The sequence below is a fragment of the Oncorhynchus mykiss genome, chromosome 17, assembly GCF_013265735.2.
Source record: "Oncorhynchus mykiss isolate Arlee chromosome 17, USDA_OmykA_1.1, whole genome shotgun sequence".
Taxonomy (NCBI): domain Eukaryota; kingdom Metazoa; phylum Chordata; class Actinopteri; order Salmoniformes; family Salmonidae; genus Oncorhynchus; species Oncorhynchus mykiss.
The window spans coordinates 69,508,785-69,525,215 of record NC_048581.1 but is presented as its reverse complement, the minus strand read 5'-3'; the positions used below and the strand labels follow the sequence as shown (position 1 = coordinate 69,525,215).

Below are 16,431 nucleotides of genomic sequence, written 5' to 3'. Positions count from 1 at the left end.
TAAGGTTTGCAACTGCACATGGGGACAAAGATCGTACTTTTTGGAGAAATGTCCTCTGGTCTGATGAAACAAAAATAGAACTGGGGGAGGCTTGCAAGCCGAAGAACACCATCCCAACTGTGAAGCACGGGGGTGGCAGCATCATGTTGTGGGGGTGCTTTGCTGCAGTAGGGACTGGTGCACTTCACAAAATAGATGGCTTCATGAGGAAGGAAAATGATGTGGATATATTGAAGCAACATTTCAAGACATCGGTCAGGAAGTTAAAGCTTGGTCGCAAATGAGTCTTCCAAATGGACAATGACCCCAAAAATACTTCCAAAGTTGTGGAAAAATGGCTTAAGGACAACAAAGTCAAGGTATTGGAGTGGCCATCACAAAGCCCTGACCTCAATCCCGTAGAAAATTCACCCAAATTTTTGTGGGAAGCTTGTGGATGGCTACCCAAAATGTTTGACCCAAGTTAAACAATTTAAAGGCATTGCTACCAAATACTAATTGAGTGTATGTAAACTTCTGACCCACTGGGAATGTGATGAAAGAAATAAAAGCTGAAATAAATCATTCTCTCTACTATTTTTCTGACTTTTCACATTCTTAAAATAAAGTGGTGATCTAATTTACCTAAAACAGGGGATTTTTACTAGGATTAAATGTCAGGAATTGTGAAAAACTGAGTTTACATGTATTTGGCTAAGGTATATGTAAACTTCCGATTTCAACTGTATATCAGGTTGTCAAGCAATATTAACTAACACGACACAGCAACCAACGCAATTATCACTACACATAGGTTATAATATGGATTTTTCCCCCCAGTGATTTTACCCACACACCACTGCTTTGGGTGAGGAAAGGATATTGTTTGAGAGAGCAAAATCAGAACATAGCATTTAGCGTAATTAGAGTTCCCTCTGCTGGAGACAAGAGGAAAACACTGAAGTTAAATTAAAATGCAGATGACCTTAGTAAATACCTTCTCTCTCGGTCTCTCAGGAGTGGCGGTGTTGGGATGGAGTCTAAGCCGGAGCTGCAGCGTGTCTTGGAGGCCAGGAAGAGGGAACAGATCATCAAGCAGAGGAAGGAGGAAGATGACGCCAGAAAGAAGATCTCCCCTCTGGAACAAGAGCTCCTCAAGAGGAAGGAGAAGCTAGAAGAGGTAGGAGAGATCATCAATCGGTCAATACAATTATATTGCTATAGAGCTTTTTACAATTTAATCTAATCGAAATTGATTGAATAAACTCCCTTTTGTTTCTGATTCAGCTGGAGAAGGAGCAGGGAAAAAAAGAGGAGACCGTGAGAGCCCCAGAGTTTGTCAAGGTCAAGGAGAACTTGAGACGGACGTCCTTTCACAATAATGGAGAGAAAGAGGTGTAAGGGACAAAACGGTCCAAGTATACCGTTGAGTTTGAATCTTCTGGAGTTTGTACACTTGTGTGTATTATGCGCGTGAGTGGACACAGAACAGCTGTGTTGTGTTGCTCTGACTGCACAACTCAAGACAACAGCAAGGAACTTCTACCTACAAGGACTGGTCGGCAAGCCATGACACAATGCCTTCACTAACCCACTCAGAGCAGAGACACAGCGGGAGAGACAGAGAAGGAAGGTTGACTCTGCAATGGGCTACTGTTACAGGGATAGTTCAAACTGTATCTGTGATATCTCAATCCAGAGTAACTGACATGAGAGTGAGTGTTAGGGTCAAAAAGGACAACCTGTACTCGGGGGTAGATGTAACATAGTAAACGTAATTCCGGGACACGCCAAATAGTATGATATGTTTCATTTCGTATGGTATCAATTAGTTTGTGGATGAATTTGTACAATATGTTAAGAATTTGCTGAACATATGATATGATACGAATATGATACGAATTCCAATTTGTTCTCGCTAACGTTAGCTAAGTGGCTAGCGTTAACTAAGCTAACGGTTAGGGTTAAGGGTTAAGGATAGGAGTTAGGTTAAAGGGTTTGGGTTAGGGGAAGGGTTAGCTAACATGCTAAGCAGTTGCAAAGTAGCTAAAAGGTAGTAAATAGCTGCAAAGTTGTTAATTAGCTAAAATGCTAAATGTTGCCCGTGATGAGATTTGAATACACAACCTTTGGGTTGCTAGACATTCGTGTTATAGGCCTACTCATGCATCACGACCAATCACCCTACTTTTGCTTTTACCTTAAGTAACCTTCTGTCTTATGTAACCATACCAAACATAACATATCATACAAGTGTCAAATTTACGTTTACTATGTTACTTCTAGTCTATAAGACCAGGCTGAAGAAGAGGGGAGAAGCTATTCACTAGTGGATGTAGTGTTCCGTACTGCAATGACTAGAAACAAGGACACGTAAGATGTTAAGAGATAAAGCCAAAGTTGGTTGTTTTTCTCAAGTGTGTCACAAAGCAGTGGTTACTTTTCATCTTAGGCTGTGTATATCAAATAGTAATTCTCTAGGTTACCGTATAAGAAGCACACTGTACCTGCACACACAATCAGTACAGATTGTTAATAACAGTAAACAATCAAATGTTCCTCCTACTAATGGCATTTATGTATCTGCAATTCAAGGTCACATGTCTCAATGTGAAATCTCTCACTGAGAAAGCACCTATCTCTAACAGTGCCTTCCTACCTCTAGCTGCATGTCATCCTAATCAAAAAGTTCAAACCAAGGAACGCTATCTTTATGAAATGGTGGTGCGTGTATCGCTTATACCAACGGTATACTATCAAACCACATGATCTGAGGAATCAGATAAGAGTATTTGTACAGTATGTAGGTGAGTGTGAGTGGTTGTGTGAATGCATGTTGAAGACACAAGAGACTGACAGATATGGCGGTACTTTGTAGCTCAGTTGGTAGAGCATGGCGCTTGTAACGCCAGGGTAGTTTAATTCCTGAGACCACCCATACGTACAATGTATGTGTGTGTGAGATTGTATAAAAGAATCTGCTAAATGGCAGACTAAATGACAGATTTTTCTCTAACCCTATTTCACCGTTTTGTTGTAAGATATACATGTTTTGAAAAGGGATATTTATGTTTTGTGCTTAAGGTCTGAGACCAGGTAGATATTCTCACATTTGTAATTGTATCACAGCGCTTTTTAAATAGTATTATGTAGCGATACAAAATAAAATGCAATCATTTGAATCTTATTTCCATAAGGCACTTTAGAACATTGAAATTATGTATCTGAACATTTATTTTACCAATCAATTATGCATGTCATTTTTTAAATGTCTTTAATATGTTTTTATCCTGATTGCATATAGATGGCCATTTGTATTTTGGTGTTTTTTGCACCAAATATTGTTATACTTGTATGAAATATCTGCCTTTACTGACTCCTGAAGCCACTTAAGATGTTTAATATTACAAAACTGTACATGTTATAAACATGAATACATTCTCTCATTTCTTTTTCAGTCTCTTCATTGCATAGAAGCATGAATATATTAATGTATGAATATTTCAATAGCTTTCACAATGACAGAATGATTGTTATGAATAACAAAGGTTTGTACTTCAAATTACTATGGTACATGTTTGAGAAGAGAGGTACAAAGAGCTGGACAAAATTGTATTCCTTTCTAAGAAAATAAATAAAGGACAAACACTGCATTGATAGTTGCACTGTGACCTTTCATTTGGTCTGATAATGTCTGGATCATTCCACAAAAATAGTGGCTTTCCTGTCGCTCGCCTTAACCACCTGGAAAATCACTTAAAAAGGTCAGATAATAACACAAAATATGTATTTTTGTTTTAATTTTAGTGTATTATTGTCAATAAAACATATGTAAGACAGTTACATTGCAAAACATTATTGTATACATCGTAGAACAGGGTTTCCCAAGCTCGGTCCTGGGCCCCGCCTGGGTGTACGTTTGTTTTGGTTTTTGCCCCAGCACTACACAGATGATTAAAATAATCCAAGCTTGATCATTCTTTGGTTATTTGAATCAGCTCTGTAGTGATAGGGCAAAAACCAAAACGTACACCCAGGTGGGGCCCCAGGACAGAGTTTGGTAAACCCTGTCGTAGAACACGGTCAGTATCATGAAAATGGTCATGAGTCGTGGTTTAGTGACATATTATTGAGTTAAAATATATTGTTTTATGTCATAATACAATATATGTCATAATACAAAGGAAAATATTACAGTTATTTAGTAGATTACCTGAAAAACTAAAAGATCAACTACATTTTGTAAATAATTTACAGGGAATAGTTGTCCCTCAAATTCATGCCACTGGTGTTACACCCATTATAAAAACAGCCATTTAAATAAAAAATAACATCCTTTCCAACTAATTCCTGGGTCAAAGGTTCATTGGAGTTGGGGCTGTTATGAAAAGCACACGGTGAGTCTGCACTCTCTCTTCATATGTTAGCAACTTGATTATTAATTTGGTAATTCCATGAGAAGCATTAAGATGTGTCACTGGTGTTACACAGTTTATACTAAAGGGAACAGGAAATTTGATTAAACGAATTTATCAAATCACATGATTAAGACATTTATTTACAATTTAAGGACTGTGGTTTGAACAACTGTGGCCGCCATCTTAGATATTATATATTTTCTGCAGATTTGTCACTGGTGTTACTGTTCCTGCTGGATGTAATATAATAGTCTGAAGATACTGCCAATGGTGCTATTATAGAAAAATGTGTTTTGTTTAAAGTAAATTATTACTAATAAAAAAAAATCTATATTATCAATGACCTTTTCTGTCTTAATTATATATGCAAAGTAAATAGTCAAATTACTTTCTGGAAAGCCTGAATTGTCATTAGAATATACAGTAGGTAACACAAGGCAACACAATCATTTTTAAAATGTAATGTAGTAAAAATATAAAAATGCATTAAGATTTCATTTCTGTTGATTAAGGGGCTAATTATTATCTAAATCAAAATAAATCTATAATAATAGAACAACCCGTCTAGACTCATCGATTGTTTATTGAATGATTGAATGATTTTCGGCTTGTCACCAAAAGCATTCACAAACTTCTACAGATGCACAATCTAGAGCATCCTGTCGGGCTGTATCACCGCCTGGTACGGCAACTGCTCCGCCCACAACAGTAAGGAACTCCAGAGGGTAGTGCGGTCTGCACAACGCATCACGGGGGCAAACTACCTGCCCTCCAGGACACCTACACCACCCGATGTCACAGGAAGGCCATAAAGATCATCAAGGACAACAACCACCCGAGCCACTGCCTGTTCACCCGCTATCATCCAGAAGGCGAGGTCAGTACAGGTGCATCAAAGCTGGGACCGAGAGACTGAAAAACAGCTTCTATCTCAAGGCCATCAGACTGTTAAACAGCCACCACTAACATTGAGTGGCTGCTGCCAACACACTGACTCAACTCCAGCCACTTTAATAATGGGAATTGATGTAAAATATATCACTAGCAACTTTAAACAATGCTATTTAATATAATGTTTACATACCCTACATTATTTATCTCATATGTATAGTATATACTGTACTCTATATCATCTACTGCATCTTTATGTAATACATGTATCACTAGCCACTTTAAACTATGCCACTTTGTTTACATACTCATCTCATATGTATATACTGTACTCGATACCATCTACTGCATCGTGCCTATGCCATTCTGTACCATCACTCATTCATATATCTTTATGTACATATTCTTTATCCCTTTACACTTGTGTGTATAAGGTAGTAGTTTTGGAATTGTTAGCTAGATTACTCGTTGGTTATTACTGCATTGTCGGAACTAGAAGCACAAGCATTTCGCTACACTCGCATTAACATCTGCTAACCATGTGTATGTGACAAATAAAATTTGATTTGATGATGTTGAACAGGAGATTAACACACAAAGTTCTAGAAAGTTTTAGCGAACATTGTTCCATCAGTATTCATCATCAGTGAGTTTGCAACAGCGTATTGAGTTTAGCATCCCTATTGGGTCCATTTAGGGAGAGCCAGGGAGCTGTCTCTTTTGCCAAACAACCTGAACACAGTGCACTCATTCCACTTCCTATATAATGTTACAAACCAGAAAATGATACATGAGTAGCAGTGTCAAGGCTGGAATTCTGAACTGGTAACACCTGAACAGGTAACAAACCAATTCCTAATATTGAGTTGCACCCCCGCATTGCCCATTCACCCTCTGAATAGCACACATACACAATCAATGTCTCAATTGTCTCAAGGCTTAAAAATAATTTGTTAACCTGTCTCCTCCCATTCATCTACATTGAAGTGGATTTAACAAGTGACATCAATAAGGGATCATAGCTTTCACCTGGATTCCCCTGGTCAGTCTATGTCATAGAAAGAGGAGGTGATCCTAATGCTTTGTACACTCAGCATAGATTCATACTACACACACATCACAACTGATCCTACCAGACTCTTATTATACTGCTCAATGTATACACTTGCCCCCCCATCCCCCCTTCCCCAATACACATGTAAATATTGGAATATAAATAGTGCCTTCCTTTATTATACTTATGTTAACATTTTTATTTTATTCTACTGCCATTTACATTATGTTCATATTCGTATATTTGTTTATGTCTTAATGTTGATGCATTGTCGAGAAGGAACCTGCAAGTAAGCATTTTGTTGGACAATGTATACTACATAGTGCATTCGAAAAGTATTCAGACCTCTTTTTCCACATTTTGTTACGTTACCGCATTATTCTAAAATTGATAAATAAAACAATTTCCTCATCAATCTACACACAATACCCCATGATGACAAAGCGAAAACAGAAATGTTTGCAAATGTATATAAAAAAATACCTTATTTACATAAGAATTCAGACGCTTTGCTATGATACTCGAAAATTGAACTCAGGTGCATGCTGTTTCCATTGATCCACGAGAGGTTTTTACAACTTGATTGGAGTCCACCTGTGGTCAATTAAATTGATTGGACATGCTTTGGAAAGGCACACACCTGTCTATATAAGGTCCCACAGTTGACAGTGCATGTTAGAGCAAAACCAAGCCATGAAGTCGAAGGAATTGTTCATAGAGCTCCGAGACAGGATTGTGCCGAGGCACAGATCTGGGGAAGGGTACCAAAGAAAAGGATGTAGTATTGAAGGTCCCCAAGAACACAGTGGCCTCCATTTTTAGATGGAAGAAGTTTGAAACCCCCAAGACTCTTCCTGAAGCTGGCCACCTGGCCAAACTGAGCAATCAGGGGAGAAGGGCCTTGGTCAGGGAGGTAACTAAGAACCCAAAGCTCACTCTGTGGAGATGGGAGAACCTTCAAAGAAGGACAACCATCTCTGCAGAACTCCACCAATCAGGCCTTTATGATAGTGTGGCCAGACGGAAGCCACTCCTCAGTAAAAGGCCGCTTGGAGTTTGCCAAAAGGCACCTAAAGGGATCTCAGACCGAGAGAGAGACTTTTGAAAAAAGCTGTGGAGTATAATCGAATACTATTTTACTTAGTTCTATCACTATCAATAGTGGACTTGTCATTTGTCGTCATCGGATAATACATTTGATAGTTAAGTAACTTAAGACATTATTCCTACATAAACTCAGCAAAAAGATAAGTCTTTCAAAGATAATTTGTAAAAATCAAAATAACCTCACAGATCTTTATTGTAAAGCGTTTAAACACTGTTTTCCATTCTTGTTTAATGAACCATACAGGGAGACAGGACGGACAGCTGATTGTCCTCACAGTGGCAGACCACAGGATCGGTACAGGATTGGTACATCCAAACATCACACCTGCGCGACAGTTCCAGGATGGCAACAACAACTGCCCGAGTTACACAAGGAACGCACAATCCCTCCATCAGTGCTCAGAAAGTCTGCAATAGGCTGAAAGAGGCTGGACTGAGGGCTTGTGGGCCTGATGTAAGGCAGGTCCTCACCAGACATCACCGGCAACAACGTCGCCTATGGGCACAATCCCACCATCGCTGGACCAGACATGACTGGCAAAAAGTGCTCTTCACTGATGGGTTGCGGTTTTGTCTCACCAGGGGTGATGGTCGGATTCACGTTTATCGTCGAAGGAATGAGCGTTACACCAAGGCCTGTACTCTAGAGCAGGATCGATTTGGAGGTGGAGGGTCCGTCATGTTCTGGGGCGGTATGTCATAGCATCATCAGACTGAGCTTGTTGTCATTGCAGGCAATCTCAACGCTGTGCGTTACAGGGAAGACATCCTCCTTCCTCATGTGGTAACCTTCCTGCAGGCTCATCCTGACATGACCCTCCAGCATGACAATGCCACCAGCCATACTGCTCGTTCTGTGCGTGATTTCCTGCAAGACAGAAATGTCAGTGTTCTGCCATAGCCAGGGACGAGCCTGAATCTCAATCCCATTGAGCACATCTGGAACCTGTTGCATCAGAGGGTGAGTGCTAGGACCCCCCAGAAATGTCCGGGAATTTGCAGGTGCCTTGGTGGAAGAGTGGGGTAACATCTCACAGCAAGAACTGGCAAATCTGGTGCAGTCCATGAGGAGGAGATGCACTGTGGTGTTTAATGCAGCTGGTGGCCACACCAGATACTGACTGTTACTTTTGATATTTACCCCTCTTTGTTCAGGGACACATTATTCCCTTTCTGTTAGTCACATGTCTGCGGAACTTGTTCACTTCATGTCTCAGTTGTTGAATCTTGTTATGTTCATACAAATACTTACACACGTTAAGTTTGCTGAAAATAAACACAGTTGACAGTGAGAGGACGTTTATTTTTTTGCTGAGTTTATATTAAGTACTGTGTTTTTCTTTTTGTTAGCTCTGCTGAGGAAATACACAGCTGCTGACTTCCTGAGACCAGTGAGAGAAAAGTGTGCTGCAGGGTGTTTCCCTGCACGCTACAGTATGGAGGACAGTGAGGCTGAGGAGCTAGTGGAGGCCGACTTCTTGAGTTCAGGCTGGCAGACACACATTGAAGTATAGACAGTACATATGGGTCACTCTATATCATAGTATTACTCAAATTACAAAATACTGCACTTGAGACCATCATGCTATGGTGTTCCTCCTTTTAGAATGGCTTAGTTAAAGCTAGAACTAATCAAATCTGTTTCGGCTAACTGGGTCTCTCCTGAAAAATAGATGTTTATCTCTGTAACTATATTGGCCATAAACACTGCAACCTGGACTCAGGTAAAATCAAGGACACACAAATGAGCGTAATATGTTACATTTGGTATAGTATGTATTAATTTGTGGATAATACATTTATTTTTATGTAACCTTTTTAATTAGGCAAGTCAGTTAAGAACAAATTCTTATTTACTACAACGGCCTATCCCAGCCAAACCCTAACAATGCTAGGCCAATTGTGTGGCGCCCTATGGGACTCCCAATCACGGCCAGTTGTGATATAACCTGGAATCGAACCAGGGTCTGTAGTGACGCTTCTAGCACTGAGGTGCAGTGCCTTAGACAGCTGCGCCACTCGAGAGCACATGATATGATATGTTACGGATTACAATATGTTCAAAAGTTGGAATTTGTTGTGGCTAATGTTAGCTAGGTAGCTAACGCTAGCTAGTTGGCTAACATTAGCTAGACTATGGGTAAGGTTTAGGGTCAGGAGTTAGGTTAAATGTCTAGAGTTAAGGGAAGGGTTAGCTAACATGCTAAGTAGTTGCAAAGTAACAAAAAAAGTAGTAAGTAATTGCTAATTAGCTAAAATTCTAAAGTTGTCCGTGAGGAGATTTGATCACACAACCTTTGGGTTACTTGAAGTTTGCATTATAGCCCACCCATCCACACCAACCAACTACACTCCCTCCTTTTGTTTTTGCGTTAAGTAACCTTCTGTCTTATGTAACCATACCTAACATAACATATAATACTAATTTGAGTGTCCCGGATTTTCGTTTACTATGTTGTGTCTAGTCTAAGAGGTCAAGCTAGACTGACAAACATTACTCTGGAAGTTGAACCTCCAGGGCAGTGGTGCAGCTCCCACTACCATGCTCTGACATACAGGGGAACAAAGACAGCTCAGGACATTGACCCTGAAGTTGTTACAATCTGTTTCATTTGCACCCGCCTCAAATATCACATTAGATTTCTAGTATGAAAATCGTTACTAGTGCTGAACTTGAACAACTGTGGCTAACTCAACAAACAGTAGTAATATGGAGTACTTCATATTCTGTAATACAGTAAAGCTTGCTATGTGTAGCACAATTTGTGAGGATTACATTACTTTTTCAATTCACAGGAGGACAGTTCAAAGATGCTGTTGAATGGCGATACTGTGGCAGTGGTGAAATCGGTAAGTTACAAGTTTTTCAAACTTTTGATTGAAAAGAAGGTGTACAGTCCATAATTTTGTTTTCTGTGTCTTTTTTCAGAGCCCTAGCAGTGGGGCTATGCTGGAAGGCTCAGAGATGTAGCCCTGGGGTGTAATGTAGCATAGTCAGGCCAGGCCAAGGCCAGGAGAGCTGGAGCGGAGAGAGAGAGAGAGAGGAGAAGCATGGGTTATCTATAATGAATGACACAATGGAAGGCCAAATATTCCACTTTATTCATCATTATCTCTTGGGGTGGGAGGAATCATTAAACATTTAAATACTGGAAGTATATAACTACAAGGTCTTTGTGAAATATGGATGTATTCTGATATTGTTATTCTATCTGCTTTGTCAAACCATTTGATTTAGGGTTTTGGGTTTTCAAAGTATTTTTTTTATTTCAACAAAATAACTTCTGACACTTGTTTTATTAGTTAACCTTAGAAAGGATTATAGAAATGCCTACTTTCATATTGGTGCTTTGTAAGAATGGTGCTCACTTTATTTATTTAGCAAGTTATCATTGTAGCATCATAGATCTTAAATTGCATAGGTACAATTCTTTATAAGCCATGCATTGTCCAAAGAAACATATTTTTCCCTTTGAAAGTGAAGTGGTAAAACGTGATCTACGAGAGGCAACTTGAAGTGCAATAATACTATTATGTGATGCAATGGAAAATGTTGTTTTTGCAGATTTTGCTAAACATTTTTTGTAGAGTAATGTTTTGGAATGAGCCAACTCCCAAGTGAAATTGTTTACTTATGGGAATTTATAATGTACAATTAAATTCACCCTAGACTGTATTACCTGTACTTAAACATCCAGCTTATTGATTTAGAAATAAATAGGCAGGCCTACCTTGATATGTCTGTGTCAAGATCTCAATAACTGAATATTTTAACCAATTGCTGTCATTAGTTTATGTGCATTAGTTTATGCTGCAGCAGTTTATGTGTCGGGGGGCTAGGGTCAGTTTGTTAGAGTACTTCTCTTGTCCTATTCGGTGTCCTGTGTGAATTTAAGTGTGCTCTCTCTAATTCTCTCTTTCTCTCTTTCTTTCTCTCTCTCGGAGGACCTGAGCCCTAGGACCATGCCTCAGGACTACCTGACATGATGACTCCTTGCTGTCCCCAGTCCACCTGGCCGTGCTGCTGCTCCAGTTTCAACTGTTCTGCCTTATTATTATTGGACCATGCTGGTCATTTATGAACATTTGAACATCTTGGCCATGTTCTGTTATAATCTCCACCCGGCACAGCCAGAAGAGGACTGGCCACCCCACATAGCCTGGTTCCTCTCTAGGTTTCTTCCTAGGTTTTGGCCTTTCTAGGGAGTTTTTCCTAGCCACCGTGCTTCTACACCTGCATTGCTTGCTGTTTGGGGTTTTAGGCTGGGTTTCTGTACAGCACTTTGAGATATCAGCTGATGTACGAAGGGCTATATAAATACATTTGATTTGATTTTGATTTGTATGTGGTGTCTAAGATAATAGCATTCCCCCAATCTACATAACTAATTAAGTGCAAGGCAATATTATTTCACATGAAGAGAGCAATGGAAAGAGCTATGTAAGCTTGTAAAGAGGAAAACACAATATCTGCAATATAGAATGAAACATCAGTACCTCGGAAGGCAAATTCCCTTTTTGAGAAATCAGTAAATGAGAAGAATATGTGTAAATCTAAACTCTGCTGCCATCATCAGGCAAAAGATGAAACCATGCTTAGAACCATGAACCAGAAAGGAACGTCCCAGATTTCTGAAAAGATAGAATTACTATCCTAAACAATACATAATTCATTCTCACTGGAAATTCATTTTCCTACCAGGAGAGAGAAACCACATGTGAATCCAACCTACCTGCATCTGTCCATTGTTGTCCCCAGCTCAGTGAATGAGATTATGTACATTATGTATTTTATTTGTTTTGTTTCCTGTTTGGATCACAGGAAGAGTAACCAGCAGCTAATTGAGGATCCCAATAAAATACTAAATGCAAAAAATACTAAAACATGTTGACAGGGGGGCTTGGCAGGTCCAGACAAGGATATCAGGGAGAACTACAGTACACCTAACACTGTGTTCTGACACTGTCCCTACCTGTTGCTGGTGAGATATTCCTAGGAGAAGCCAGCCAGGAAAGTATGGAGGCTTGTCAGCTATACTGTGGGAGAAGAAACACTCTAGAGAGCTAGGAAAGGGACCAAGTCCGGAGTTGGGCTGGGAATGGGAGAGGAGTTGTAAGGATGGAGGTCTGAGAAATAGGAACACCACAAAAACAAACAGGAAGCACAAAAGGTACTTTGATTTTCTAGAATGTAAACTGCTGGCGCCATTGTTAGCCTTCTGTTTTATTTTATTGAGTTAGGGTGTTAGTCCCATGAGATAAACATGTAAAACAGTACTATGGACCAGAGCACTCAAAAGGATGTTGTACATTCATTTTCTAATGTCTGTCTGTTGGTTGGAAAATAACATACAACACGGTTGGCTGCCGCTATCTACTACGCTACTGCCACAAGGGGGCAGAAACGCGCTGTAAGTATTTGGCGCTATAATTGCTCTCAACTCTCAAATGATGTATTCTCAGATGTTGCTGTCTAGTAATGGAACAGTGAAGTGTAAGGTCAAATTCCTGCCAGATTAGATGTGCACGCATTGTATTGTATGTATGGAACGATTCAGAAGGGTTGGGTTAAATGCAGAAGACACATTTCAGTTGAATGCATGCAGTGGTACAACTGACTAGGTATACCCTTTTCCCCACCCACAGAACACAACTGTGAAGAGTTTACGCACATATTCGCGTCGTAGGAGCTCTTATTTTGGGACTTTGACTGTGGGAAATCACCTCCCCAATCAGCCTATTGTTTGTATTGACATTTATATTGCACTGGACAGCCTTACCCCATTTAATTGATCCCCAATCCTTAGGTATCAGTCTACTCAGTACCCAAGTGCTTTTTTCCCCAAAGTCCTCTTCAAGAGTTATCAGGTTCCCAAACATCCAGGTCGTATTGTTTTTCCTCTGGAACAGTGTTCAGTACACATAGTAGGTTGACTGGTACAATAAATGTGGTTCAATTCACAGTGGTTTCAGAGTCCCGCAATAAGAGCTATGACACTAATGTCCTCTGGGTGTCACTGATACCCCATCCACAATCCATAGGTAAGGCTGTACAGTGAAATAAAGTATGTCCCCAATGCAATTCTAAAATCTAATACATCCAGTGTGATTAACAGATTTTTTTCATATGTACAACTTATTGTATTTTGTTGAATTTATATAAGAACATTCCAACCTTGTTTAGCATGATTTATTCCATACTCCATTATGGCATGATTCCACTGTTTGTATTCATTTGCATCACTTTCAATGAGACTTATTTTGAAGGCGAACTGCAAATTCCACTATTATGGATACTCCGTATTGTGGCTAGCTTCGCATAGGTGGGTCAGACCACTATTAATTAAATAAGGACTGTCTTCTAAAGTAAGGGTATTTTAGATGATGACGCCTAGCTAGATTGTTAGCTAGCTAACTATAGCTACTGAAAGAGATTGTCGTTTTTGGGGAAGAACATTGTTTGCATCCATCAACTAGCTAGTTTATTTATAACCAGCACTGTCCAGAGCTTTGGGATGTGTTTGCATGAAATACGAGTGATGGTATTATCAATGTGTAATATTACGTAAAAAATTAATGGACGTGTTAAATTATTACGTGAAGTGCAGCCATATTCAGGTCCTGATTGGTCAACAAGCTTATTTGATGCGTCAAATAGTGATATTTGACTTGTATATTTTTTGACATGCAAAGACCCAAACGGTGTTCCATATGTATCAACCAAAGGTTCCGTGCCACGTCATCAACTGTGCAGTCTGACATCAAATTGCTATACACCTATCCTGCCATTATGAGATCTGGAAAGCGTCTACAATATTTTCGGGCCACTGGCATACCACTCACCCCGCAGACCCGGCAAGGGTCCAAAGCCCCTGGACATAGGTTTACCTATGTAAAACTCAAAAGTTGTTAACCTGCTCAGACATTGCATGCATTAACCAATGGTTGTGTGACACGTCATCGACTGTGCCGTCAGGCACCAGATTGCTATAACGTACTGTATGATGTGGTTAGCTGATGCATAAAATACCTATCCAGGTGTTGTAAAACGTGGCACGCGTCAGCAACATCTGAGCAGAGGAACACAACCAAAAATGCCATGTGACATTATTGACAGCCAATGACCTAACCTTTTGGCCTAGGCAACTCCATCCACATAAATATGAATTTGCTGAATCTAAATAAAGTATATGTTTTAAACTAGGCTAGACTACTCATCAAGAAATGAGAGATTGGAACTTTTATTTTAGTGGCTCCATGAAATGCTACTGTTGACAACTTGACACTCTATAGCAGTGTTACCCAACTCCAGTCCGAAAGTACCAAAAGCACACGTTTTTGTTGTAGCCCCGGTGGTTTGGAGTTGGGAAACACTGCACTATAGCATTGATATTTAAATCTTACCCCTGAAGAGCGGAAGTAATTTACTCCTGGTTTTCTGTTTTACCTGATAATTAATTGCACCCACTTGTTGTCAGGTCTAAATCAGTCCTAAATTAAAGCAGAAAAAAAGCAGTGGAACTGGCTTTGAGGTCCAGATTTTCATTTGAGAGTACTATAGCCTGAAATATGCCACAGGCTAGGTTAGATAGTCCTACAGTACATATTAGGTTACGTAGGCTTAATAAACCTTACCTGGACATAGGGCTAATAAACCTCACCTTAAAGGGATAGTGCTAGATTTTGGCAAAAAATTAGTAGAGACAGGAGTCTCATAAAATGTGTCCAGCTGCAGGGAGTCAGCATTGAATTTAGAAAATGCTCAGTTACTTTTTTTGTTGAAAGAGGAGGAAGAGAAGCGCTACTTAGGTACACAATAGTACATTTTGGTAGACAGAAGGTTCTTTGGTAAAAGGGGTGAATTGGTCATCAAAAAGAAAAGAGGACCAAGGCACTCTTCATATAATTAATTAAAATGCCTTTATTTGTATGGCATTTTCAATAGAATCAAAGTTAAAAAAATCTGACGCTTTTCGGCTGCATGGCCTTCGTCAGGGAGTACAAGGAAAAAATACAATGTCCTCTTTTGAAAAGCTTTTCCAGTGATCCCTAAATTGAAGAGGAAGTTGTTGCAAAATTGATTGGACACACCGTGTAAGCAATACTATACACATTAAAAAGTGAAAAGTATGTTATCAAAAAATTCAACTAAGAGTTGAAGTATCAGAATGCAGAAGGTATTTCTAACCTTAAATATGACTGGGAGAAGTGTCAAGAATAAGAAAGCAATATATTCTATAGTACACTAGAACACAGAAAACATGGACAAAAACAGTCTAAACATAGCTGAGGGCAATTGAGCAAAATGTCCACTAGATGACAGCAAATGGACTTATCACAACCCTGCAGGAAGGGTGAGAAATCCATATCTTCTTTTAAATCAGGGTACTTAGTGGCCTGTAGTTTGTAAATCCCAAAACTTTCCCTTTAGTTTAACTGTTTAAGACGGTCCCCTTTTCTGATTGAGGCCGGAACATGATCAATACCCATAGGGAGGCAGGGTTGCCATGGTGTAAGGTCTTGTAGTGCCTGGCCATGGGGTAGTCTTCATTGCCTACCCTTATGGCGTACTTGTGTTCCGCTAAGCGGTCTTGGAGGCGTCTCTTTGTCCGTCCAATGTAGAACACCTTGCACTGTGGACATTCCAATCTGTAGATGGCATGAGTGGTTTTGCAGTTAATGAAATGCTTGACGTAATAGTCCATTTTAGAAGCTGTGTCAACAAAATACTTTTTTTGTTCCATGCAGTAGTCCAACCATGTCTGAGAGAGATGTCTGTTATCATGACATACAGCACTTTGGAGTGGACACTCAATGAGAACAGACTTGAAACAGATAAGATGGCAGCGTACACTTTGTTGGATTACTTCATGGAGCAAAAACGTTTTTCTTTTCATAACGGAGCATTTTAAACATTTAAACGGACCCCGTTCTACTGGACACAGACATTTTGAGACTCCTGTTTCCACGAATTGAGGACAA

General features: G+C 39.6%; 1 protein-coding gene across 2 annotated transcripts in view; it reads left to right on the top strand.

Moving 5' to 3' along the window:
- LOC110494485 (protein FAM107B) overlaps positions 1-3,632 on the top strand; it is a 52,212-nt gene extending 48,580 nt beyond the window's left edge. For both annotated transcript variants that reach the window (XM_036950542.1, XM_021569592.2), the window contains 2 exons: positions 997-1,159; positions 1,267-3,632. In XM_036950542.1, the coding sequence (XP_036806437.1) occupies positions 997-1,159; positions 1,267-1,380 (277 nt within the window). In that variant the 3' untranslated portion in view covers positions 1,381-3,632. The remainder of the gene's footprint in view (positions 1-996; positions 1,160-1,266) is intronic.
- The last annotated feature ends 12,799 nt before the right edge of the window (positions 3,633-16,431 follow it).